At 43.1% G+C, this 24,628-nt stretch overlaps 1 protein-coding gene across 6 annotated transcripts in view; it reads right to left on the bottom strand.

The window, feature by feature from the left end:
* Positions 1 to 24,628, bottom strand: part of Tnik (TRAF2 and NCK interacting kinase) — a 419,460-nt gene that overhangs the window by 49,922 nt on the left and 344,910 nt on the right. For all 6 annotated transcript variants that reach the window (XM_052730805.1, XM_052730807.1, XM_052730801.1 and 3 more), the window contains 6 exons: positions 23,959 to 24,147; positions 18,904 to 19,068; positions 15,802 to 16,041; positions 12,517 to 12,623; positions 2,946 to 3,109; positions 978 to 1,075 (listed from right to left, as the gene is read on the bottom strand). In XM_052730805.1, the coding sequence (XP_052586765.1) occupies positions 978 to 1,075; positions 2,946 to 3,109; positions 12,517 to 12,623; positions 15,802 to 16,041; positions 18,904 to 19,068; positions 23,959 to 24,147 (963 nt within the window). The remainder of the gene's footprint in view (positions 1 to 977; positions 1,076 to 2,945; positions 3,110 to 12,516; positions 12,624 to 15,801; positions 16,042 to 18,903; positions 19,069 to 23,958; positions 24,148 to 24,628) is intronic.

Below are 24,628 nucleotides of genomic sequence, written 5' to 3'. Positions count from 1 at the left end.
TTTCCGCTGGGTGCTCTGGTCTTTCCCTCTCGGCTGCCCTCCTGCTCCTCTCTCTTGGGGTCCTCTGCCCGCACCCCTTGTCCTCTCCATCACTCTCCCCCGCCCTCCTCTCAGGGCCCGGTCCACTCTGCTGGCCATGTGCAGTGTACCACTTCTCTCCCTGCTCTGGACTCCTCCAGACGCCTCTGGCTGTTCTGTCCTCATATCTACAATAGAAACATACCTCGGAGCAGTCAGCCCTCAATTTATGCACTTGGGTCCTTCATGTTCCAGCAATGACTCTGGATTTCAAGTCTGTGTCACATCATACTTAAAAAGTTTTGGTCCAGAAAAGACTAGTCCATAAGGCATGACAAGTAGTGAAGAACCTGCCTGCCTCCATCTTAGGCTTGAAAGCCATCTTATAGTAAAGACAACTAGGCTCATTCCTGTTTATGATTAAATCTGTTTCTCAAGGATTGGGCTATGCCCCACCTGTAACCTTAACTACAAATGGTTCTGTACTGCATGTTCCAGGAATGGCAATCATGTCTGTGTTTCAAAAGCGTTAATAACCATCTACCATCTTGCAAACCTATCTTTGTTCCAAAAGGTTATATGACCACCTATGACTACCTGTTGTTATGACTACCTATTGTTATGACCACCATGCTATGCCCACCCTGCAACCATGTCTTTGTTTCAGGAGGTCCAAAGTCAGTGGAAGCAGCCCCAAATCCGTTCAGTCCCCCACCTTATCAGGTATGACTTCCTTCTAGATGCTTCTAGCATACAGTGTTTCTAGTTATCCTCAGTTTTTTGCTTTGAGTCATGAATGTAGCCCCAACTACCTTATCTAAAATTAGGCTCTAGTTTTTATTTATTTAATGGGAACAACCAGAAGAATCAACCATATGTCTTTAAGGCAAAGGTATTTTCTTCTCTTCTTTTCTCAGGTAAGGAAAGACATAGAAATTCTTAGGAAGAAAATCACTCACAGCTGGCCGACTGGGCCGGGTGATGTCTCTGGATTCTTCAGGTTTCACCTTGGTGGGCTCGTGGGGGAGCACAGGTGATCCCTCTGACTTACTGTTGGCTAGAGAAAAGAACAGGGACAGGAAAGACAGGACATGCGTTAGAAGAGGCTGCTCCACATTCTGAGTGAGTGCCTTCGGAAGGACGACTCACTAGGCCAATCCATGGACACCAATGGAAAAACAACATATGCTCAGAAACCAGTCAGACAACTGAGGCCTGAAACCTAGAAGTCAACAGTGAAAACGAAAACCTGCAGTCACTACCAAGTGCTGACCGTGTAAGAGGCATGGCACCAAACGCTTTCTCTGTCGATTATTGCAATTATTCCCTGTTCCAACCCAATGGTGCAGCACCATTTTCTCATTCTCCAGATGAGCAGAGACACACTGAGCTCAAGGTGACAATGAAGTCATGGATTTAGTTGGGATTCTTCCTGAATTTTAAAAGTCTTCTTAATCGTTATTTCAAATGAGCTTATAAATTAAAATTTTAGGCTTGTTTTCTTCTTTTATTATCTATTCATCAGAACAGGTTATTCTGATTGAAGTTTATGAAGAATAAAAAGAGTTTTATTTGATAGAACAGGTTTAAAAGGGGGCTGAGAAATGTCTGAGATCTTTAAGGAAGAAAGAATTGTTGTGGAATATTATTTTAAGATGTGTTACTTTTGTTTACGTTGCATCTGTTTAACTCCGTGAAGCTGTGTTACTGTGCCTGTCTAAAACACCTGATGGTCTAATAAAGAGCTGAACGGCCAATGGCGAGGCAGGAGAAAGGGTAGGCGGGGCTGACAGGCAGACAGTATATATAGAAGGAGAGGATGAAGGAAAGAATATAAGAGTTAAGCCTGAACTAGAATTAACATGGTATGTGCAATCCTGATTTTCTTTATGATTTTCTCTAAGGATGCAAAGACTCCAATGAACAAAAAAAAAAAGCTGATGGAATGGCAGTTTTCTAGAACATCTCTGTCTGGATCAGTGCTGCAAAGACACATGGTGCTCTGGTATAGGCCACTGATGTCAGAGGAAAACTGAGTCAGTGGTGGGTCAAGCAATGTCTTAGCTCACAGTCATGGGTGTCACATGGTAGATCTGAAGTTTAATCAAATTGGATATACAGAGATTTTACTTCATTGACACCTAGAAGATTAATAGAGGAGGCAAATTATGGTTGTGTCTACTAAAGGGGCCACTAAGGAACTTGTGGTTTCTTTAAGGGAGAGTGATTTACCAGCATATTAGTATTTATCAAATTGTACTTCAGAGTGTCTGGTGAGCAAATTTACCCTCCGCAGAAGTGACTCAAAAAAGAGCAAATTTGCACTAGTTAGAAGAGGGTTTTGCTAGGTATTAATTCATTGTACTATAGTCTTTCCACAAGTTTCTTCACTAGTGAAAACTAAGCAATGACAAATGCTTTGAACTAAACATTAGGCTCTAGTTTTTATTTATCTAATGGGAACAACCAGAAGAATCAACCATATGTCTTTAAGGCAAAGGTATTTTCTTCTCTCTCGTGTATTTATTTTATATTGGCTTTTAGGAAATTTCATTTTGAGAAATACCTAAGATTATGAAGCTTGAATCTGAAGGGATGTCTGGCACCTTGGGAACAAGAGAGTGGGGTGCACAAGAATGAAAAGGAGGAATCAAATGGAAATGGACATTTGGGGAACTGGACAGTTACCATATTTTGCAATAGGACTGCTACTAGATATCTGCCTGGAGAACACTAGGAGCTGAAAGTAGACAGGTCTGTTGTTCACACTTGGATGACTATGCACAGTTAGGGACAGTAGCCCAGACCCTTCAGGAGATACAAGCATGAGACCCCCCTGCTGCCAGAGTTAGGAAGTAGCCACTCCTTTCTGTCTGTGGCTTTCCTCCTAGGCATAAGAGTATGGGGACAGTTAAGAGAACACTTACCTCGAACTCTGGTTCGTTCACTAGATCCTGCTTGTGACCCAGGCTGAGAGCCTCCTTGGGAGCTGGGCTGGGAGCTGGGAGTGCTGGAGCTGGAGGAACTGCCACTGCTGGTCCTCTGCAGGGGGCTCTCCAGGATGGGCTCTGTTCTGCGGAGATCAGGATTGCTGCATGGACAGCAGAACACATGGCTACAGGTCAACATCCAAAATATACAGGGCACTCGCTTAACAACTCAGTAGCAAGAAAATAAATAACCAGATTTTAAAGACGAGCTAAGGACCCAAAGAGACATTAGAAAAAACAACCCGTACATAAAAATGCTCAGCATCACCTTACACTTATTAAAATGTTTTTCTCAAAGAGAGGAATGATAACCATTGCTGCTGAGGATGCTGAGAAGGATAACCTCGTCGTCCTCTGTTGGTAGGATGCAAATTAGTGTAGCCATTATGGAAAATGTTATGGTGATTCCTCCAAGAATTACAAACAGAGCTACAACATGACCCAATAATTCTGCTTCTGTATATATCTAGAGGAAATGAGGTCCATTGTGTTGAAAAGATGGATGCATTCACTGTTGCATTATTTACAGCAGCAAAAGATAGAATCAGTATATATCCATTGATGTGCAAATGGATAAAGAAAATGTGATATATATATATATATATATCACATATATATGGCACATATATTCTACACATATGCAAGCCCTCAAGAAGACATGTACTGTATGATCTCATGTATGGGTAGGCACAACTCAGAGTAGCAGAGAGTACAGTGTGGATTATTAGCAGCTGTAAGGTTTGGTGTAGGGACAATGAGATGTTAAGCAAAGAAAGGTTTCAGTTAGACAGGATAAACAAGCATTTGAGATCTATTGTATACTGTGGTGCCTTTATTTAATATGTATGATGAAAGTAGAATTTCTTTTGAGAAAAGATCTTATTATATAGATTACTGCAGCACCACAAATAGCTTTGAAGTAGATCCTAAATGTTCTCATCACAAAAAATGGTAACTATTTGAGCTCACATCACAATTTATACATCCATCAAAATATCACATGGTAAATATAAATATATGTAATTTTAATTTTGTATACATTAATAAGGCTGTTATTATTGTTATTATTAATAAGGCTGTTGCTATTGGTAGAGACTTCTGAGATCCTGAAACAAAGGGGTCAAGGGAAGATGGAAACTATGCCTTCCTGGTGGAGCTATGGCCAGTCTCTGGAAGGGGAGATGCTGGAAAGGATAGACGCCAGAAAGGTAGACGCTGGAAGGGTGGATGATGAACTCCAAACGCAATTCTTGGGTCAACACACTAAAAGTACCAGCTCTCAGATAAGGAGCCCTAAGAGGAGACCTTCCTTTAAACAGCTCTTCTGGTATTCATTGTAGACAACTTGAAATATATGAAAAGGAAAAATGAGGAATACCACATACAATTCCCAAGCTAGGAAACAGTCAACCATATTTTACTATTTGGCAAATTATCAAATGTTCAATTTTATCTCTTACTTTTTGCTTCCTAACACTATATGGTGAGCACTTTATTATGCTCTGAAAAGTGCTAGCTGCAAAATAACCCATCATATAGACAAATTTGTTTGGTTATCCCTCTAGTGTTAGTCATTTATGGGGCTTCCAACACATTTCTATGACAAGTAACACCGAACTAACCATCTGTCTGCACACTGAAGCTCAACTCTCTTTTCTAGTTTTGGAATTCTTTGTTGAAAGCTCATGAATTCTGTGAACACATGTATATGCAGATACATAACGGTCTTAGCAATTTCCACTACATGATCATTCTTTTCTCTGAATTTGTGTGTGTGTGTGTGTGTGTGTGTGTGTGTGTGTGTGTGTGTGTGTGTGTGATTGGTGACCAGAAGTAGGTGTCAAACACCCTGCAGCTGAAGTTACAGGTGGTTGTAAAATACCTGATGTGGATTCTGGGAGTTAAACTCTGGTGCTCTGTAAGAATGGCAAGTGTTCTTAACGGCCGAGCCATCTCCTCAGGCCCTCGTGTCCATCTTATTGACCACAAAGAGCAGCATTTGTTCACTCCCTCAGTGTTATCATGGTAGGAGTGACCAGGCAGCTGAGACAGAGCAGTGACAGGACACAGTGCATGTCCTCTGTGAATCTTGCTAGGCACACAGATCTTTGCATTGCTGCTTACCCTGCAGTGAAAGACAGGGTGACGGGTAAACATGGAGGATGCCTACCATCACCCCATGACGGCACGTGAGGAGGGAAGAGAGAACCTTCTGGCAATGGTGGTGGAGGCGCTGTGGAAGGTTTTATGATTTTGTTAATAATAAACAGCATTCTGAGCTTCTGTAGTGTTTTTCCCTTTTGGTTGATAATTAAGACCTCTCTTCATTTGCCCATTAGATTTGTACAGTTCTGGACAGGGATAATGAGTGATATGTGAGAGTCAAAGCTCCAGCTTGTTGCCAGCCATTTGCTGAGAGGGGAAACAGATCGAGCCCCATCTCCCTCATTTCCAGCAGCTCTAGTTCTCTAAAGGCCCTGAACATTTTTGTGAAGGAGACGCTGCGATGCAGCGTGCCAGTGCAGGATGTGTTGCCTCAAGTGAACTAAGAAGCTTTCTTTCGCTCTGACTGACTCAAGAGTACCTTGTGCACCAGGTTCTGGGCCATGTGTCGGGTCCCATATAGAGTTGAAAATAACACGGTCCTCATGCTGAGGCATTTGTAGCTCACCCTACCCATGGCCTTGCCACAAAATGTCTAGTTTTGTAAGCAAAAGTAACACATACGATTTTTTTGTTAGTGTATTTTTAAAAAGATAGCACACAAAAGTAATGGGCTTCATTTTGGCATTTTCATACATGCTTGTAAGACACATCTTGCTTTGTGGTGTTATGTCTGCCCAATTCATGGCTGAGTCGAAGTGGCTAGCAACCATGTGTAACTTCAGTGGCAAATATATGTAAAAATAATCATGCCTCACAATTGATCAATTTTGATGATATGAATTTAGAATTTATGACAACATTTACTCTTCAGGCATTTGTGGGAAGTGGGCGCTAATTCAACTCACCAGTAAAGCCATCTAACTGCAGAGTGACTGTTGGTGAAGCTCATGAAAATCAAGAATTCTTGTTGTAATAACGGCACTCTTTAATGGAACATAACTATTTTTGTGAGAACTGTTTGTATCTAAGGGTCGAAATAATCTTGGGTCTCATGTGCAAATACCCCTAAATTAGAAAATACTCAAAATGATCAATACTTCCTTCCTAAGTATCTTACATGGTAAATTTGTTATTTTTCCTAGAAAACAATTGTCTCTAATCCTCAAATAATAGCTTCTTTCCCACTGTTCTCTTTTATGAAACAGTGGTGGTCCGAAAATTATTAATAAATTACTAAATTGTTTCTTTTTAATTTCATTACTAACCAAATATTGACCAAGAGTGGTGGGTTGCACTAAAGTTTCTTATACTGCTAGATTTTGTGGAATAATGATGTCATCTTCTTTGTACTAGGGAAATATTGTGAGAATGGTGGAGTACATGCTCTGAGATGTCCTCAAAGTTGGCTGTGGTGTTGTGACAGTATTCGGTTACTTGCTCTATTTACCTTTCCTTTGATGCCTCAGTCAAATTCTTGTTGAATCACATCTAAATTGAGTCTTATTGGATCAAGATGAAGGCTGGAGAAGGTCAGGTCAGGAGGTGTCCTGTCAAGTGACACTATCACCATGGCAACAAGATGTATGTGACAGAGACAAGAGTTAACAGTTAATAGCAACTCCGGAAGTAATGTGAAAAGAGACTATATATCCCATTGGTGTTTGGGGTAATTCACACACACCAAGGGGTTGTGGGTGGTGGTGTAAAGGAGTGAGGCCTACTGGGATTTGGTATAGTATTAGAAAGTCTGGATATAGCCTGCATGGTGACAAAAGCTGGTGTCTTTCTTGTGCTTGTCATATGGATGGATGTTAAGCAGAGGCTAGCAGGGCAGTTCACCAAGTCTGTGGTAGGAAACAGAAAGTCAGCTGGACCGAAGAGAAGCATGGTTGGACAGCATTAGCTGTTAAGGTCTGCTACCCACCTCCCATGATGGGCCCAGTGTGCGTGCCTGGTTAGGAGAAAAGCATGAACAGTCAGACGAAGGCTGTGGGCATGCTAGGGGTCTGGGCTATTTGCAGAACTGTCTGGGATGCACATGCATCTTTGATGAAACTCAGTTTCTTCCTGTGTGAGGCTAATTAGATCCCATGAGCATTAATTTCCTGCCTTAGGGCTCATTAGCATAAGTCCTCTCTACTCCAGCTCCCCGTCACAGGTGCTGGCCTTCATTCTTGTCGCTGAACACTAAAAGAAATATTTAGTGTCTCTATCACCACACAGAAAAATAAGGGAACTTAATGTCTTTTCTACCTTACTTCCATTTTCTTAAAAATATGAGTAATGTGAGAAAATGCCATATGATATTTTTTCTTCCTTGTTATATATATATGATCTGTCTTATGGGCTGAGGGATCTGAAATAAATGCTCATAGAGAGAGGTTCCACTTCAGAATTCTACTAACTAACAGGTTTCCCTTGTTCACATATTAACTAAGACTACTTGGATCCAAGCATGCAGAAACTTTAAAAATTCCTAAAACATTTCTTTAAATGTAACTTTTAGTTCATACTTTTTCTATCCAGCAAACAAAGATGTTTGCTCTACAAGATAACATTGAGAGAATTTGTGACAATTATTCTATCTACTTGAACTGTATAAAAAGTCAAAACAGAAAAATGAGGATTACAAAGTGATTTTGTATCCAAAGCCTTGGGCCAAGTCTTTAATTAACTGGCTGACTGCCAAAATTCTCTTTACTTTGTTCTTTGATAACATGGCTAATAAGAAAAAACTAGTCCTAAGAAGATATGTTTGGGATGGGGCAGGGAATTATTTTCTGAGACTAAACATTTAGTCATTGGTTTTTTTAGACTGGGTGTTTCTGACTATTTAAATCTTTTCATATTTCAAAAGTACTTGTTTGAGCAAATTTTAATTTGGTTTAAAAAGAACACATGGATCAAAGCGAAATATTAAAGTGCCTGGAAGTTTGAAAATAGCAATATTTTTACAAAATCAACTACAACCTTCCTTTAAACTCTCCTGACCACCCTCATAGGTGAGGCCATTGGCATCCAGGAGCAGGTGGGCCCTGCCTGTGGAGCTTGAGCTTAAGGAATACCCAATTTCCTGGGTAGGAAACTGTGCCCCCGCCCACCTCCACCCCTAGAGGGAGCTGTCAAAGTATGAGATGGCATGGTTCCTAGAGGAGTGGGGAAGCTCTGGGGGATACAAGGAAGTTCCACAGGCTCCCACCTTTTAAAGGATAGTGCAACAGGGTGGAGAGCAGAGCCTTCAAGGTTAGGAGAGACTGCTAACAGACCTGTAAGCTACAGGGTGAGAAAGGTAGAGACAAAACAGTGCCCTGTCAATCACAGAGGCAAGAGTTCTCGAGGCAGACTACCAGAGTTCAAATCCCAGTCTAAGCACTTCTTCTTTTGACACACTGGGCAATTTGTTTTGTTTACTTCAGCTTTCCATCTATAAAATGAGGGTGATGAAAAGTCTTGCCTTGGAATAGCTAGATGATTTAAATAGTTAATATTTGTAATGCTAGCTGGCAAGATGGCTCAGTGGGTAGAGACACTTGCTGCCTAATCATGGCAGCCTGAGCTGCCATGGAACCCATAAATAACCAAATCCACTGAGGTGTCTTCTGACCACCCTCACCCCCTGCCAACACAAATAAATTAAGAGTATTTTTAATGCAATGAAAATACTATGTCATACATAGTGCTTCCTTTGAGAGGTATTTATTATACACTGAAATGAATATAAATTGCCTCAGGAACAGAAGACAAGGTCCTAAAAGGCCTGCCCACAAATACTTGCTGTTCTCGGACAGCAAAGGAGTAAGAAAATGGAGAGGTATTCCAATGAGAAGGAAGTGTAGCTAGAATAGTAAGGTTCTGGCTTGCTTGTATTAGTTACACACTCAAGTGCACACTCTGACTCCAGATTCTTCCATTCAGGGCACTACATAGTTGCCATTGATTCAAACCTGTTGTTTTCAAACTGTTATGGAGTATCTCACATTTGACAGTTCCTATGTAACGTCTTGCCCTTAGGATCTGGGATCCACTGTTGTAAGTGAAGGAAACAAAGTACAAGCTTCTTAACTTCCAGGCTGTCTCCTTTCCCTCTTTTGCTTACCTAGCACACAGTTTGTTTCTTATTCACATCAGAATGTTGACAAGGAGAACCACTTTCCTATGTGGTGACACAGAGGCCAGGATCCTACTTTGTTCAAGCTTTACCATCTTGAACTCTGGGTTCCTATGCTGTTCATAAAGAATAAAGAAGCCTTCCTTTTAAGAACAATGCATGTGTATATGTATGTAGAGCTTGTGTGCATGTGGATGAACATATATGTGTGTGTTTATGGAGGCCAGAGTACAACCACAGATGTTGTTCCTCAGGAGTGTCCACCTCTTTTGAGACAGGGTCTTCATTGGCCTGGAGCTCACCATAATTGGCTAAAATGGATGGCCATTGAGCCCCCAGGGATCTTCCAGTCTATATTTGTCCACTGTTGGGATTATAAGCACATTACCACACCTGATATTTTTATATGGGTTCTAGGTATTAAATTTATCCTTTCTTTAAGCAAGTTCATTTACATACTGACTCCAAAGAAAGGTAAGAAAGAGATGAAAGACTTAATTTATTCCCCAAAATATGTGTAGCCCAAAGAACATGAGGTACACTTAGACCTTTGAGCCCTGGTGTCAGTCTCTGGTCACGGGAAACACTTGGTCCCAAGACCACATTATAGTCTTGCACATAGCATGGCATTACTGTATATTAGTTAACTTTAGCAAACAAAATAACAAAGAACATAAAATGTTTTGAATCTGTTCTCTATTATGCTCTGTAATTTTCACTGGAATCTAACTCTGCTAGTATTTTAGTTTCCCTTGAGAATCACTTAAAAAAAGATGGTAAAGAAATAAAAGGAATGTTGACTGAGTATAGAAAATACAGCTTTGAGCATTATAAAACACTCAAATCACTTAAGAGCAACCCCCCTTTTAAAGGCTCCATTGATGAGTGATAAGGCAGATAAGATAATAAGGCAGGAGGCATGAGTCCCAGTTTTGATGCCCCTGTGAAGTTCTTTTCCATGCCCAGGGATTGGCCATGCAACCCACTACAAGGCAGGGGAAATGACCCAAGCAAAGACTTCAAAAACCCTGTGCATTTGTGTTTTCCCCTTTGAAATTCTGATCTGAGATGGACAAAACTGAGCACACCCAGAGGAAAGAGCTTGGGGGCTAAGAGGTACAGCTGAGCGGGCAGCTCAGGGAAGTTGCACGAATGAGCTCAGATCACAGGAGAACTTTTTAGTTCACTTGCAGAACCATGAGAAGTAATGATCAGTCCCTTCAAGCCAACCAAGTGTTGGAGCTGTTTACTTCACAGCAGAGGAAAGGGAAGCAGGGTGTCTCACCAGATGGCTCCATCGTGGTCAGTGCAGCGCTTACTATGCAAAGGTGAGGACCTGAATTTGGAGCCTCAGTAGCCACCTGAAAAGGGCAGGAGCACCATCTGCAACCCCAGTGCTGGGGAGGCAAAGATGGGAGGGTCTCAGGGGCTTGCTGGCCAGTCACCCAAGCTGCATCAGTGAACTCTAGGTTCCGTGAGAGACCCTGCCTCAAAAATAAGATGGAGGGCCACCAAGAAACACACTGAACATTGATGTCTCCACATATCATGGAAAGCTTGTGGGGGTCAGAGGATAACTTTGAGGGGTTCTCTCCTAATTTCACATGGTTTCTGGGGATAAAACTCAGGCTTCCAGGTATATGCAGCAATTGCCTTTAACCTCTTCTAAGAGCCATCTCACCAGCCAGTGATTCACATTTTAAGTGCTGGTCATGAGGAGATGAATGTTGACAGAAGCAAGAGTGTTCTGCAGATTGTCTTACATGAGGGGATGGGGAGTCTCCACCCTCTCACTCCAAATCTTTGGATGTGCATTGTAAGTGGGTAACTGCAAACTCTTAGCTTACTTCCTCTTCGCTGTAAGTAGATAGACGCTGGTAATCTCTCATAAAGTTTACATTCTTTGCACAAAACATAGCATTTAAGTGTCCCAAAGGAAACCCTTACCTCTTTATAAGTTACTGGCCATCAAATACTCATTGTCTTATGCCCTAATGTTGTTGAAAACAACATTTCCAAGAAATTAAACGACTGCTTCTTACTTGACTGTAACAGCAGGTCTTTCTTTTCGGTTGACAGAAGAGAAAAGTACTTAAGGTTGAGATGATGCTTCATCTAAGCAGCCAGATTCTAAGCAACTGACCTAACAAAAATTGCTTCTAGAGCAGGGCTCAAAAGATCAGGAGGCACTGATAACTGAAGATCGATAAAGCTCAGCCTATGTCCAGTGTGTGCATGTCTCTGTTCCCCAGCATCTTCCAGTTCGCCTAGGGTTGCTCAGCCACACCAGCCAGGCACAGATCTGGTGAGCTACAGAAGAACAAGGGGTTCATAGACTCCTACAGTTTGTAGCTCCACTTAGAATGAAGCTGGAATCTTTCCCCCAAAGAGAGTCTAAGTTGAGCACCACCTCCTTTTGGGAATGACCCCTTCCTAAGGCTTTTCAAGGGAAGAGCAAAGAGAATGTGTTACGATCAAAAGCATTCTGTATACAAACAAAACCATGAGTGCCCCCCTTCCCTCTTCATGGTCTTTCTCTCATCATGAACACAGTAAGAAGAAAGCAGCCTGCCCTGGTGCATCCTTTTTATAGCCCCAGCAGAGGCCACTTGCTATTTCAGTGGATCCTAAAAAAGGATGCATTCATCATGACAAATCCAAGGAAACTTGATGAACGGCAGCGACAAACAGCATCTGCTGCCACATAAAGTCTGCCCAGATACTGTGCACACTGTTTACTTCCCAGCATCCCTTGAGACCTCTGCACCAATCAGTGAAAGTTGGATGCAACCTCCTGATATAAGAATATGCACTGGATGGAAAATCCTGAAAGAACAGAGTAAATCACAGAGGCATAACTGTATTTCAGAGACTCTCTATAATGCCACTGGGGTGATTTCCTGATCAATGCTGGGCCTGTCAGATCCAGGCTTTAGTGTTTCTGGAGTCACTTCCTGTTTCCTAGGCAACAGCTTTGTGATGTTTCAGTAGTTCTCGGGTCTTGACCTGGTGCTACAATTCAACTCTGATTTCCTTCTCCTGGCTCCATGAATGGTCTCCAAAGCAATGCTTTGCAACGCCATGACCACATCTGTAAGCAATGGTTTGCAATACAACGACCACATCTGTATTTCTAAGTTTGTACCCAGATTTTCAAAACTGTTATATTGAAGTTATCAAAGGCCATCAGAGCTGACAGTCCAGGTGACAAGCTTCAGAAGTGAAGAAAAGGTCAGGGACGTTCTTTAGGAAAGCAGCTATCTTGGATAATCGTGGTGACCTCCCTCCCCTTACCTTGCTCTGATAGGTTGAGATCCAAGTCTGGGGCCCAGAGCACTGCCATTCCCAGGGGAATTCTTTCTGGCTAATGCTGGGGATATAGAAGTTGTTCTTTGAGGCACCTGGAAGAAAACCAGAAATGAGAAATATTTCCCATAATACAATGCAGGTGGGCTATTCTCTGAGGAGCCTTCTCTTCTTGGAAGACTGGCTAGAAGTTACAGAAGCTGCCTCCTCTAGGGAAGAACTGCCCTCCACCCTTCTGTGAGACAATAAATTCCCAAACAAAGCCAAAGGATGACCTGCCGTCAAAAGTCAAGGAGGGATGGTCCACAGCCATTAAAGTAATTTAAATCTTAAAAACAAAGGAGATTGCACTAATGACCTTGACTTACTGAGCTACAAGGAACGACTTTCTCTTGTTTGGACAGAAGTAGTGGCTCAGAGAAACCTCTTTGGAGTGAGTGCCCTTACTTTTATGGAAGTGCATTATGTGGGAGCTGCACAGAGGATGCCACATCTTAGCTCATCACAATGAACAAATCGATTGTGAACGCTAGTGAAAAGCTAGGGTACCAGTCTAGACCTTGGACGATAAATCACATGCTGGGGAGCCTGGAGAACCTATCACTTTATTATTTACTTTTTAATATTTGTGTGTGTGTGTAAATCCCTGCATGTATGGATGGATAACATGTACGTGCTAGGTGCCCATTGAAGCTGGAAGAAGGCATCAGATCTCCCAGAACCAGAGTTACAAGGAGTTGTGAGCCACCCAGTGTGGGTGCTGGGAAGTGAGCCAGGGCCCTCTCAGAAGCAGAAGGGCTCTAACCACTGGGTGGCCTCTGCAGCTCTTCTCAGTCTTACAGCGTGGGAACACAGACTGCTATACTTTCTAAGCACGTTGCTATTGTTACTCACAACCCAAGACTGCAAACATCATGTCCGTGTGGTTAATTAGTAAATGCTACTTATAAAACAGAATTAATATTGAAAATACTGGAAGGGGCTTCAAAATGCCTGTGCAAGTATAGCAAGTCCAGGAGGTACCTTATAAGTATGTATTACTAGCTCAGCTGGGAAAAGTACAGAGGAGAATTCAAATGTGGCTTTTCTCCTAAAGCATACAGACACCTGCTTGTGGGGTAGGTATTATGCAAGGGGAGTCCATTATTTACAAGAAACATATGAATATTAGTGCAGGAGATTACTTTCAATGTAAGTGTCATCCTTTATTTTGAAAAAAAATTTTGTTATAATTAATGTTAACATAAAGTCGAATCAAGGAAGCAAAACAAAATGATCAAATTTATATAACACCTGTTCACATTAAGTACTACTGCTGTTATTCCCACTTTTATTTATGTAAATAAAAACATTGGTGGAGAAGGGCTCAGTAGATGACTAAACCCTGACTGTGTTTCTTCCTAGCTTTACACACATCTCCCTGGATGTTTTCAGAGAGCGGGTCAGCCACTTCCTCTTTCAGGTCTCAAGTACTGTCGCCGTTTCCTTGTCAAAGTAATGGCAGTCTCGCTGCGATTCCCACTTGAGAGGGAGATGATAATTGTTTGTAAATCATTAAAAACTATTTCATTTTTCCTGGAATTAATAACAATATTTTCTGGAAATTACAGGGCATTCCAATTATCACAGCTTCATATGCTGAACTCAGGAGAAAGGAGATTGATGGACCAGGAAGAATCTGTTACAAAATGTCTGTAGCATTTAAAGACAACCAGGTTGACTGTAGACACACTCCAGAACATTGCTGGGGACAAATCACAGTTTAGTGATGTGAAAGGAAATGAAAGAATTCATGGTGGTTCTGTAGAGTGGAAAGCTAGCCATCCACTCTACAGCTCGATCCTCCGATTGGTCAAGACTGGGAAGAGCCTTCCTTGGCCTAGAAGGAGCATTCCTTACGTGGAGCCGACTTAAATGCCTAAAGGCAAGGCCAGCCTGCATGTTTGCACACATGTGTTTTCATATGTGTGCACATGAGTGTGATAGCCATGCGCATGGATGCCTGTGGAGCCAGGGGTCAATGCTGGGTATCTTCCTCAATATCTCTCTGCCTCTGCCTGCCTGCCTGCCTGCCTGTCTGTCTGTCTGTCTGTCTCTCTCTCTCTGTGTGTGTGTGTGTGTGTGTGTGTGTGTGTGTGTGTGTGTGTGTGTGAGAGAGAGAGAGAGAGAGAGACAGAGAGACAGAGACAGAGACACATAGGAGAGAGAGAGAGAGTAGAATTAATCTTAAAAGTTCTATTAATCTAAAAATCTATTAATAAAATCAAACCTGTATTGGGGTGAAGCTGGAAGATCAGAGAACCAGAACAAGCCACAGCTTCCTCACCTCACCAACTTCTCAGCTGGTCTTGTTTCCTCAGACTGGATGCCTCTGAGTCCTCATCCAGAATGAATCTCAGCTGAACTGCTGCTCCAAAGCCTGAAAGCTTAACCAGCCAAATGCTTAACCAGGCCAAATGCTTCTAGTTTCTGGTCCTCATGCCTTATATATCTTTCTGACTTCTACCATCACTCCCTGGGATTAAAGGCTTGTATCACCATGCTTGGCTGTATCCTTGAACACATGGATTTCTGCCTAGCTTTGCCTCCCAAGTACTGGGATTAAAGGCGTGTGCTACCACTGCCTATCCTCTCTGTTTAACATTGTGGTTGTTCTGTTCTCTGACCCCAGATAAGTTTATTAGCATGCACAATATTTTGGGGAAACACAATACCACTTCAGAGAGAGAGAGAGAGAGAGAGAGAGAGAGAGAGAGAGAGAGAGAGAGAGAGAGAGAGAGAGACTCTCATTGAACTTGGGTCTCACCAATTTAGCTAGTGTTTCTGGCCATGGATCCTCTTGTCTCTATCTCCTCAGCACTAGGATTATAGACACATGTCACCATGCCTGACATTTTCTTGACATTGGGGTCCTAAATTTTCTTTTATTTATTTGGTTTGTTTAGCTATAGATGCAATAATCATTGAAAATATCCACTAGTCTGCTTCCTAACATGAAGAGCAAAATCGCCTAGAGTGTTTGGGTTGAGAGTTCTAATTCTCTATGAAGATACGCCATTCCCTGACACTCATATTGAATCTCTGCCCCTGTGGGAAAACGAAGATCCAAAGTGATGAACGACTACTCAAGACTTAGCTTAAAGAAGGGGCCATGACAAGTGTGAGAAGTGACGTGCTTAGGCACAGTCATGTTCTCCAAACTGCGGAAGGGATGGAACAATGGGTACCGATGGCGGCGGTGACACAGACACACGGCGGCGGCACTGATGCTACCTTTGGTGGAATGTCTTCCTCCTGTCGTAACCAAGAGCTTCGGTCGAACTTCTCAATGCGAGTGGGGAGAGGAGGGTTTTCTGAGGTGGGATCCGAGTTCTGGCGTGGCATCTCGACCCTGTGAGAGGTCACATTCAGAGCCTCCTGGAACCCAGACAGGCCCTTGGTGGGTTGCTCATGCACCGACTGGGAGACGGTCAACGCAGGTCCCTGGGATTTTACAGCTACCAGCTGTGGGATCTAAGCACACAACACAGGGCCAGCATTATTAGACGCCCATAGGTTGAAGGGACAAAAAGTTCTGTATGCAGGAATGGAATCCACCAGAGCTATTGATAGGGTAGTTTCCAGTTAGCAATAATTGCACTTGGGATAAGCCTCACTGGCTGAGACACTCCTGCTGTACAAGGCTGCACAGCGTGTTTCTCACAGCCTTCAGAATCTTCAATGTAGAAAACACATAGGGCTTCCTCAGGGGTTCTGGCAATGGGCTTGGTGCTTTAGCTGGAACTGCTGAGAAGTCAAGGAATAGTGCGGGAGTAGTAACAGTAATGACATTATTCAACATTTCTTGGACAGCAACACGAGCTATTTTATAAGCCATCTCAAGCTCCCTCTCATAAAGTCCTTAGCTTTGAGTGCTCTAAATGTCTTTCTTTTTTCTGAACTGACCTAGTCCACCATGGGGTAGACACAACCAGCCTCCTTTCAGACAGGAGCAATCCCGGGTGGAAAGAGAATAAGCCACACTGATTTCACAGCTGAGCAGGAAGCCGGTGCTCCGCCCCCAGAGCCTGTGCATCTCACCTCTGCAGTGTATGCCTTCCTTCCTTAGGTGATTCTCCCCCACCCTGTGTGTGCGTGTGTGTTTGTATGCAGGTGCACATGTATGTGTAGAGGCCAGAGGTGAGCTTCAGAATGTTTACCTGGTTTATAGTCTGTTGACTCCCTCCCTCCCTCCCTCCCTCCCTCCCTCCCTCCTTCCTTCCCTCTTTCCCTCTTTCCCTCCCTCCCTCTACCTCTCTTTCTTTCTTGAGACAGGGTCTCTCTGTATAGCTCAAGCTGGCCAGGAATTTAGTGTAGGCATGACTGGCCTTTAACAACTCACAGAAATCCCCTTGCCTCTGTCTTCTGAGTGCTGAGATTAAAGGCTTGTGCCACACATGGCCCTCACTTTGTTTAAAACAGGATTTCTCACTGGCTTGGAACTTGCCAGTTTGACTAAGCCCCGAGGATCCCCTGCACCCACTGTCACAGCGCAAAATTCACAAGCATGCAGCACCGTGCCTGGCTGTCTTACTGTATTCTAGGCATTGAACTTGGTCCTTGTATGGCAAGTACTGTACTGAATGGGCCATCTCCTCAGGCCCTGCAGTGTCCTGATTTATACAGGGCCATCACCACTGAGAATGTACACCGTCGCCTGAGACCAGGATATTTCTTGAGTTATTTCAACAATTGGGCACACAGTGCAGGAATGACTTCTGGGATTTTCATTTGGCCTCTTAAGAAAAATCACCCAAATCCAGGGTACGAGGGATTCCTTCACCACTATAATGCTCATGTGCGTCTTGTAAATATTGAAGCCTAGCCTGCCTCACGGTGTATACGGCATTCATTATTGGAGCCCGAGTCCATCTCTGGGCCTGACCTGTAAGCAATAAATCATGGCTTAAAAAAAAAAGGGATCTAGAGTGCTTCCTAAATTAAACTGCTAATTCAAGCAGTATTGATTTCCTGTTGGATTTGCACAATGGCCTGCCAAGCCCTCTTCTGTCTGTAATTTCTGTTGGAGTGTTATAGTGACAAGCAAGCTTTGCTTTGGTGAGTGTTCTGCCTCATCCAGAGTAGACCTTGTAACGTTCATACTGATGTAAATATCATAAATGTATTAGGTAACATCAGAAAACACATTAATGCATCTAGTACAAAACCCAAACTCACTTTAGCAGACCATTCCAGGCACCCCTAAAAACTGAAGCACTCAAAGAACGCTTTCATAGGAAGTCTATACTTTCATTCCCCATCATTTCAGAAGGGGTACTTCCCCGCAATGCTCCCCTTTAATAGAGCAAAGGTTCGTTAAAAGGTCAAAGCAGAAGATTTTATAAAGAAGGGAAACCCTTATAAAAATGTCCTCTTTTGAAGAGTCTGCAAGAGAGAATTATGTACAGATAAAAACAATCGGGGAAGGTGTATTAAGCTGATCGGTGCTGAGAAATTTCGAATTTTGCTCATTACTGCCAACTTAAAACACAAAAAAGCCTTGATTTTTATCATTACTCTTTTAAGCTCCAGTTCAAACAACAGAGCATATTTCAAAGGTGACCTGAAAATACACTGGAGAAGCCTTACCACAGCTGGGTGCTGGGAAGAAATTTAAGATGTTTGTGTGAGAAATGTTATATTACCTTTTCCCCCATGGAATTTCCATATTCTATTTCACTTTGAATTTCATCTATGCAGAACTAATCAGAAAGCTTCTTTCCTAATAGTGAAATAATCTTTCCCCACCAAATATCTTCACACAGGGCTTCTCAGCTTCTAAGGGGTACCATAATCAACCTGGAAGGCTTTTAAAGTCAGACTACCAGGCCTCACCCAGAGTCTCTGGTCAGCGAGTGAAACAACACAGGAGCATGCGTTTTTACCAAGTTCATGGGTGCCGCTGGCTGCTGGTCTGGAGCATGTCTGGAGAATGACAGGCTCAGAAGGCCCATGTTTACCTCACCAAGCCCATTTCAGTTCTCCCGTTCAGATTTCCACCCATATTTCAAGGAAGGGAGGAATGTGTGTAAACAGTCTACCTCAGAGGTCTGTATATGAATTTGAATTCTTCTGCTTGTAACTACAAGAATGCTTGTCCCCACCCTGCAGGACTTGCATGGATCTCCACAATAGCCACTTTACCAAGAAGTGACTTTGAAGTTGATTCAAGGTCAATAGCTCTACCTCTTCTCTCAATGCAGAGAGGCTTCTGTCCCTCTGAATGCTATGCTAAGCGTCTTTACTTCTTTGGTCCTATGCCCTGCTAGAATCTTCTAGACTCTTAATAAGCTTTCCTGGGCACAAATGTTCACTGGAACAGAAGAGACATTATACCTGGGTGTCAACAGGTCTGAGCATTGGGGGTGTCCGGGCAGGCTGAACCCCACTAATGCTGAAGGACTCTGATCTTGGGGGCAGGTTGGGGTCAGAGATCCTGTTGGCAACCTTGTGAGGCATGGCAGGTGAACTCTGTCGGTTTAGTCTTGAGCGTTCTTCTACCTAGAAGTCAAAGGACAGAAGAGCCTCAATGGCTAGAAGTTGGTGTGTTCTCCAGTAAGAGTTTTCTGTAGTCACCCACACAGGCATTTTTATGTCCCTCGAATGAATTCAAAGAGCCCAAACTTGCCATTTTTGTTTTGCAGCAAGATCTTTTTCTCCTCTGCTTCCTTTTCTTTTCTCTTTTACTTTCTCCTTCTCCTGGAAGTTCTTCCAGTAAGCAAAGGCACGCAAGACACTTGAGCCCTTACCCTTACGTTACCCATCAGCTTGAGTTATTTATTTCAGTTAACTGGGCATTCACAGCCTGCTAAGGGCTTGTCTTGTGTTCCTTGAGCTAATATCCTACTGATTAGTCACAAAGCCATGGCAGCAGGCACGGAAATGGTGTGCACCACAGATAATCAAAGGGGACTACGGTAGGCATTGAGACAGAACAGGGGAAAATAGAAACTTGCTTTGGGTTGACTCAGGAGACAGGGGACAAGAGCCACCCAAGGACTGGCGAGGGAGAGGTGGCACACAGGAACTCTGTTCTTTGCATGCTGCTGATAGGCACGTGGGCGTCCTGGATGCTGCTTAATGACATGCCTGTCTTACCCAGACTTCCTCTATCATTTTCTCTTTCTCTTCAGGGCCCTTTCCTTTCATTTGTCTCTCCCTGCTACCCAAAATACACTGATCCTCCCATTTTTTCTGTTCCCAGCATGGACTCTGTTGTCCCCCTCCCTCCGACTCGCCTCCTGCGGCCCACATTCTAGCCCTTCCTCTTCTCTCCTCCCCCTTCTCTCCTCACAACCCACTTCATTTCCCTGTCTTGTCTTATTCTCTGGGGTTTCTCTCAGCCTAAGGACGTCCCAGGAGAAGCTCAGAGAACAAGTGGCTCTTTTTAAACAGATAAAAAGTCACGATCAGTCAGTCTATATTTATAGCAGCAGTCAGGCTGTTACAGGAGACTTGAAAGTTAAATTAATAAGATGGACATCATCGACAGACAAGATGGAAGACCTTGGTCAACTCCAAAGGGCCAAGACTTGTTCTGGGTTTATCCTACACTGTCCTGTATTTCTTTAGGGTCAACATAATGGTTGTGCCGCTCCAGCATGCAAGGTGATGCCACACACCCCTCTCCTCCCCCTGCTGGCTCATTAGAGCGAGTCCTTAACTCACATCCATTGATTCAATATTCAGGTCTGTCTGCATATTTTTATGTTTCAGCTAATGTTTAAAGTTTCTTTCTGCTGACTGATTTGAAACAAAATTCTAAAGTCTTACTCGATCTCATCTTCCTTACCCTATTTTGAATCTTTCTAGAGACAGGTCCAATCTCCTATTCATAGCAGGTCTGTTTTAACCTCAAACATTTAAACATGCTTCATTAAGCCGTAGATTAGGAAACGGCCTTCCTGCTTCTAGGAGGTGTAATTTGAACACCTCTGCCGCACTATGGCTTTGTGGGGTATATCCAATTGGCCTCCACTTGACTTTGGTTTTGAAATTCCAAGTCCTAGAAACTCACCACACACCAAATTATACTCACTACAAAAGGCCAGGGATATAAACTAGGAAATGTTTACTTTGTGAGTGCATAAAACATTATATCAGCAATAATTATTCGGCTATTATACTGAGCAGAAGAGCAAAGTCAGCTATTGTTACAAGACCTCAAAGTCCCAAGAAGATGGCAGCAGCCAAGTCCAGCACCACTTCTAAATGGCAGACTTTCTGTGAGAGAAGAAAGAGGCTCTTCTTCGATCACTGCAATTCCTTATTTCCTCACTCCCTAAATTCTACTACCTAAACCACTCATGGTTGAACTCAGGAACCCTGAGGAGTAGAAACAGTTCAGAGAAATACCTGGAATTCCATACTCTGGCCACCCAATATCCCAAATTCAGAGTGCATTGGTGGTATAGAAGTGAGCCTGTATCCATGTGTTCAGAACCAAACATATTCAGAGTGAGGCATACTTGTAATGATTATTAGTGTTAGTTTTAACTGTCAAATACAGGGCAAAAAGTGAATGCCCATTTTCACAGGTAACTTGTGTACCTTTAGTTGTACAGAGAGGCTACTAAGCAACTCCTGGATAAATTTTCAATGCTTTCAATTAGTTCATGCATTAGATTCTACCCTTAGTGTATCTTAACCTGAAAGAATCTATGTCATATGAAATAAATAACCAGTTGTTAATTCCCAGTCAATGATGTCAAGAGGGGTCAATGTGCTGAAATCTAAGCAGGAGTTTGGACAACAAAAGGATAAATCCATGAGAAGGTTGTAACAATGAGGCATTTAGCTACACATTCGGAAGATTTTTATAGTTATTTCTGTGTGTGTGTGTGTGTGCACATGTGTGTGCCACAACTCATGCCAGAGGTCAGAAAACAACCTCTGGAAGTTAGTTCTCTCCTACCATGTGAGTTCCAGGGATTGAACTTGGGTTGCCAGGATTTAGCTTGCCAGGCAAGCATCTTTAGCTGTTGAGCTATCTTGCTGGCCCAGACTATATTTTTGTCTCAAGAAAATCTTGCCTTAAAGCCTTCAGGAAGGTTGGAACACAGATGTGCTTTGCACCAAAATTTCCCCTTAATTACTGGAGGAAAGACACCAAACCAGACATTGGAAATAACATTTCACAGAGAGAAAGCTGAGTATACTTAGAAGCAGATCATTCCGATACCAGACAGGGTCTGTGCCCTGACATCTTCTATCTACTAACTGAACTGAAGGTAGTTAGGTGAGAAGAAAGGAAAGTGCCTTAGACAGGCAGTGGTGGGCACACCTTTAATCCCAGCACTCGGGAGGCAGAGGCAGGCAGAGCTCTGTAAATTCTAGGCCAGCCTGGGCTACAGAGTGAGTTCTAGGATAGCCAGGACTGTTACACAGAGAAATCCTGTCTTGGAAAAACGAAAACAAAAAGTGGCTTTTCCCCAGAGCAAAGATAAACATAGCTAAAAGGGGGCAGAGTCCGGACCACTTCCATCTGCTTGAGGGGAGTCAGGTAGTAGAGGGTCTTCTCCAGACTCCTGCTGCAGAAAGATGGGAGCTGCCGGGTATCATCAGGGTGGGCATACAGCTCAGTGAATAAGGTGATTTTGAGGACCAACCCCACATGTGGGTGGTACTATGCTATGGGCTAGAGTTGCAGCCGGGAGCTGAGCACAGACATTCTCTCTCTGCTTCCTCGGTGTGAACACAAGGTGACCAGCTGCCTCTTGCCATACCTTCTCTGCCATGACGGACTTCAGCTCCTGCAGCAGAGCCAGAATAAACCCCTTCCTCACGCTACCTTCATCAGTAGTTTGGCACAAGAAGGAGAGAAGTAACTAAAAGCTGGTTCAGTGCTCTATCACAAAAACAAATTATTGATCTAAGGAAAAGCGGCAGCAGCTTGACATAGGTCACTACGGGTCATGTTTATAGACTGTAACAGAAAGTGGTTCAACATGTTCCTTACGCTAATCAAAATGTTTGCTATATAGACATAGTTCTTGAACATTCAAAACATTATTTCACTGTAATAGTGAATGTCTATTAAAATGGATTCAAATAGTATATAAAGGTATAAAACGTTACAGAGAATATCATTCTTTGATTGCTATCTCTCATTAGCCACCATGATTAGGACATCATTTGTAGTATTTTCTATACTAGTAAGATAAGATAGAAAAAGAAAAAAATTAAAAAAAATAAAAATAGGATCTTCATTCTGGTTCTGGTAACTTTTTTTTTTAAACATTCTAGGTATAAATACCTAAAGAAATATTTCTTAGGTATTCTTACAAATAAGAAATAGCCCTAAACAGCCTCTGATTAGATATGTTCATAAGAATGCAAGGAAGTCAGTGGTGTCACAAGGACAGATCTGGAGACTGATGTACCCCGTACGTGAGATGACTCATTGACTCCTGGCAGGGTCGTCAGTCTTGTCTGGGTTACTGAGTTTTCTTTATCCATTTGGTTATAACCCCTTTATTTTTTCTTCAATCCAAATAGTTTCAAATTATATTTTATAACTAGCTCATCACAGAGCCACACCCCTAAAATCCTACCTTAGTCTAAGGGTTGAGAAAGTGAAGGACTATTACTGGGGTTGTATCTGAAATGCACGTCCTAGCCCCAGGTGTGTGTCCTACTGTACACCTCCGAGAACACAGTGAACAAGGCAGGGCGAGCCGCACGCCAATGTCTCAGAACAGCAGCTGGGGTCTGGGCAGGATAGGATCCTTCCCAGAATCCTGTAAGATGTACATCGTGTTCTTCCACTAACAGTCCTCAGGGTACATACTCAACGGGATCCTTTGTGTGAATGTGGTGCGAGGAGGGTGTGCGTATGTGTGTGTACATGCACATGTGTGTGGAAGCCAAAGGCCAGCCTCAGTTATCACTTCCCAGGTGCCTGCCATGGCCTTGCTTTGCGACAGTCTGCCAATGGGTCTCAGGCTGCAAACATCAGGATAGGCTGGACGGCCAGTGAGCCCCAGATATCTTCTTGACTCCTCCTCTTCATTTCTGGGATTATAAACATTTTCCACCATGCCTGGCTTCTTATGTGGGTACTGGGTGTTACACTCAAGTCCTTGTGCTTGCAAGGTCCGAGCAGACCATCTCCCTAGCTCTTCTAAATAGACTTTTATAAGGAAAACGAATTTTTGTTGTTTTTCCCTGTAAAAACCCACTTTACTCAAAAAGGTGTAGAGGAAACACACACGAACAGCCCCGATACACCAACATTTCTCTGCAGTGACGTTATGGCCTCCAGACATGAAGTGCACCTCTTACATCGGGCTGTCTTCAGACTGTACAGCACTAATTGGATTCTGTGCTCCCAGTGAACGGGCTCCCAGGGGAGAATCTGCCCAGTGGACACAGCAACTCCTCATCCCTTACCTCTTTGGCCCAGGCTGGCTTCTCGCTGGGACTCATGCCCTCCTTGTAGTGGTACAGTGGCTTCTTCTCCAGGGGCCTCTGCTCTTGTCGCTGATGCTGGAGGGAGACCAGGTAGTCTCTCTCCTGCTTCAGCTGCCTCTGAAGCCTTTCCGCTTGTCTCTGCTCTTCCAACTGTTTGCGCTTGTATTCCTACCCAGAGCGGGAAGAGCAGAGAAAGGGCACGTGACCACAGGGACCCACATCACCACACTGAGCAGCGGCGGCAAAGCATGCAGTGGAGGCACGGGGGAGCTGTAAACAAATGGAATTCCAAGAAGGATAAGGGGTACCCCAATAAGGCCAGGCCTCATGTCAGTCCCACACAAGAATATGTCAAGGAAAACATGGGTGCTTTAATGGCAATGTCTACAGAACACCACTGGAAAGTGACATGCCCCTGGAGAACTGCAACCTAGATGCAGGGTATTCAGGCTCTCAGCCCTAGGAGTTCCTAACTTGGTAATTTGGTCATTCAAACATATATGATAGAGTGTACAACCAAATAAACAACCAGAGATCACCATCCTTTAAATAAAACCTGTATTAACTAAAGCTATTAGCAAGCTTATGTACAAAGTTAAAAAAATAACAGAATGCCATCAAATAAAAAATTGAATTAAAAAAAATGAAA

The sequence above is a fragment of the Peromyscus californicus genome, unplaced genomic scaffold (assembly GCF_007827085.1).
Source record: "Peromyscus californicus insignis strain IS unplaced genomic scaffold, ASM782708v3 Scaffold_9__1_contigs__length_137607984, whole genome shotgun sequence".
Taxonomy (NCBI): domain Eukaryota; kingdom Metazoa; phylum Chordata; class Mammalia; order Rodentia; family Cricetidae; genus Peromyscus; species Peromyscus californicus.
The sequence above is the reverse complement of the archived record's forward strand: the minus strand, read 5'-3'. Positions and strand labels throughout refer to the sequence as shown.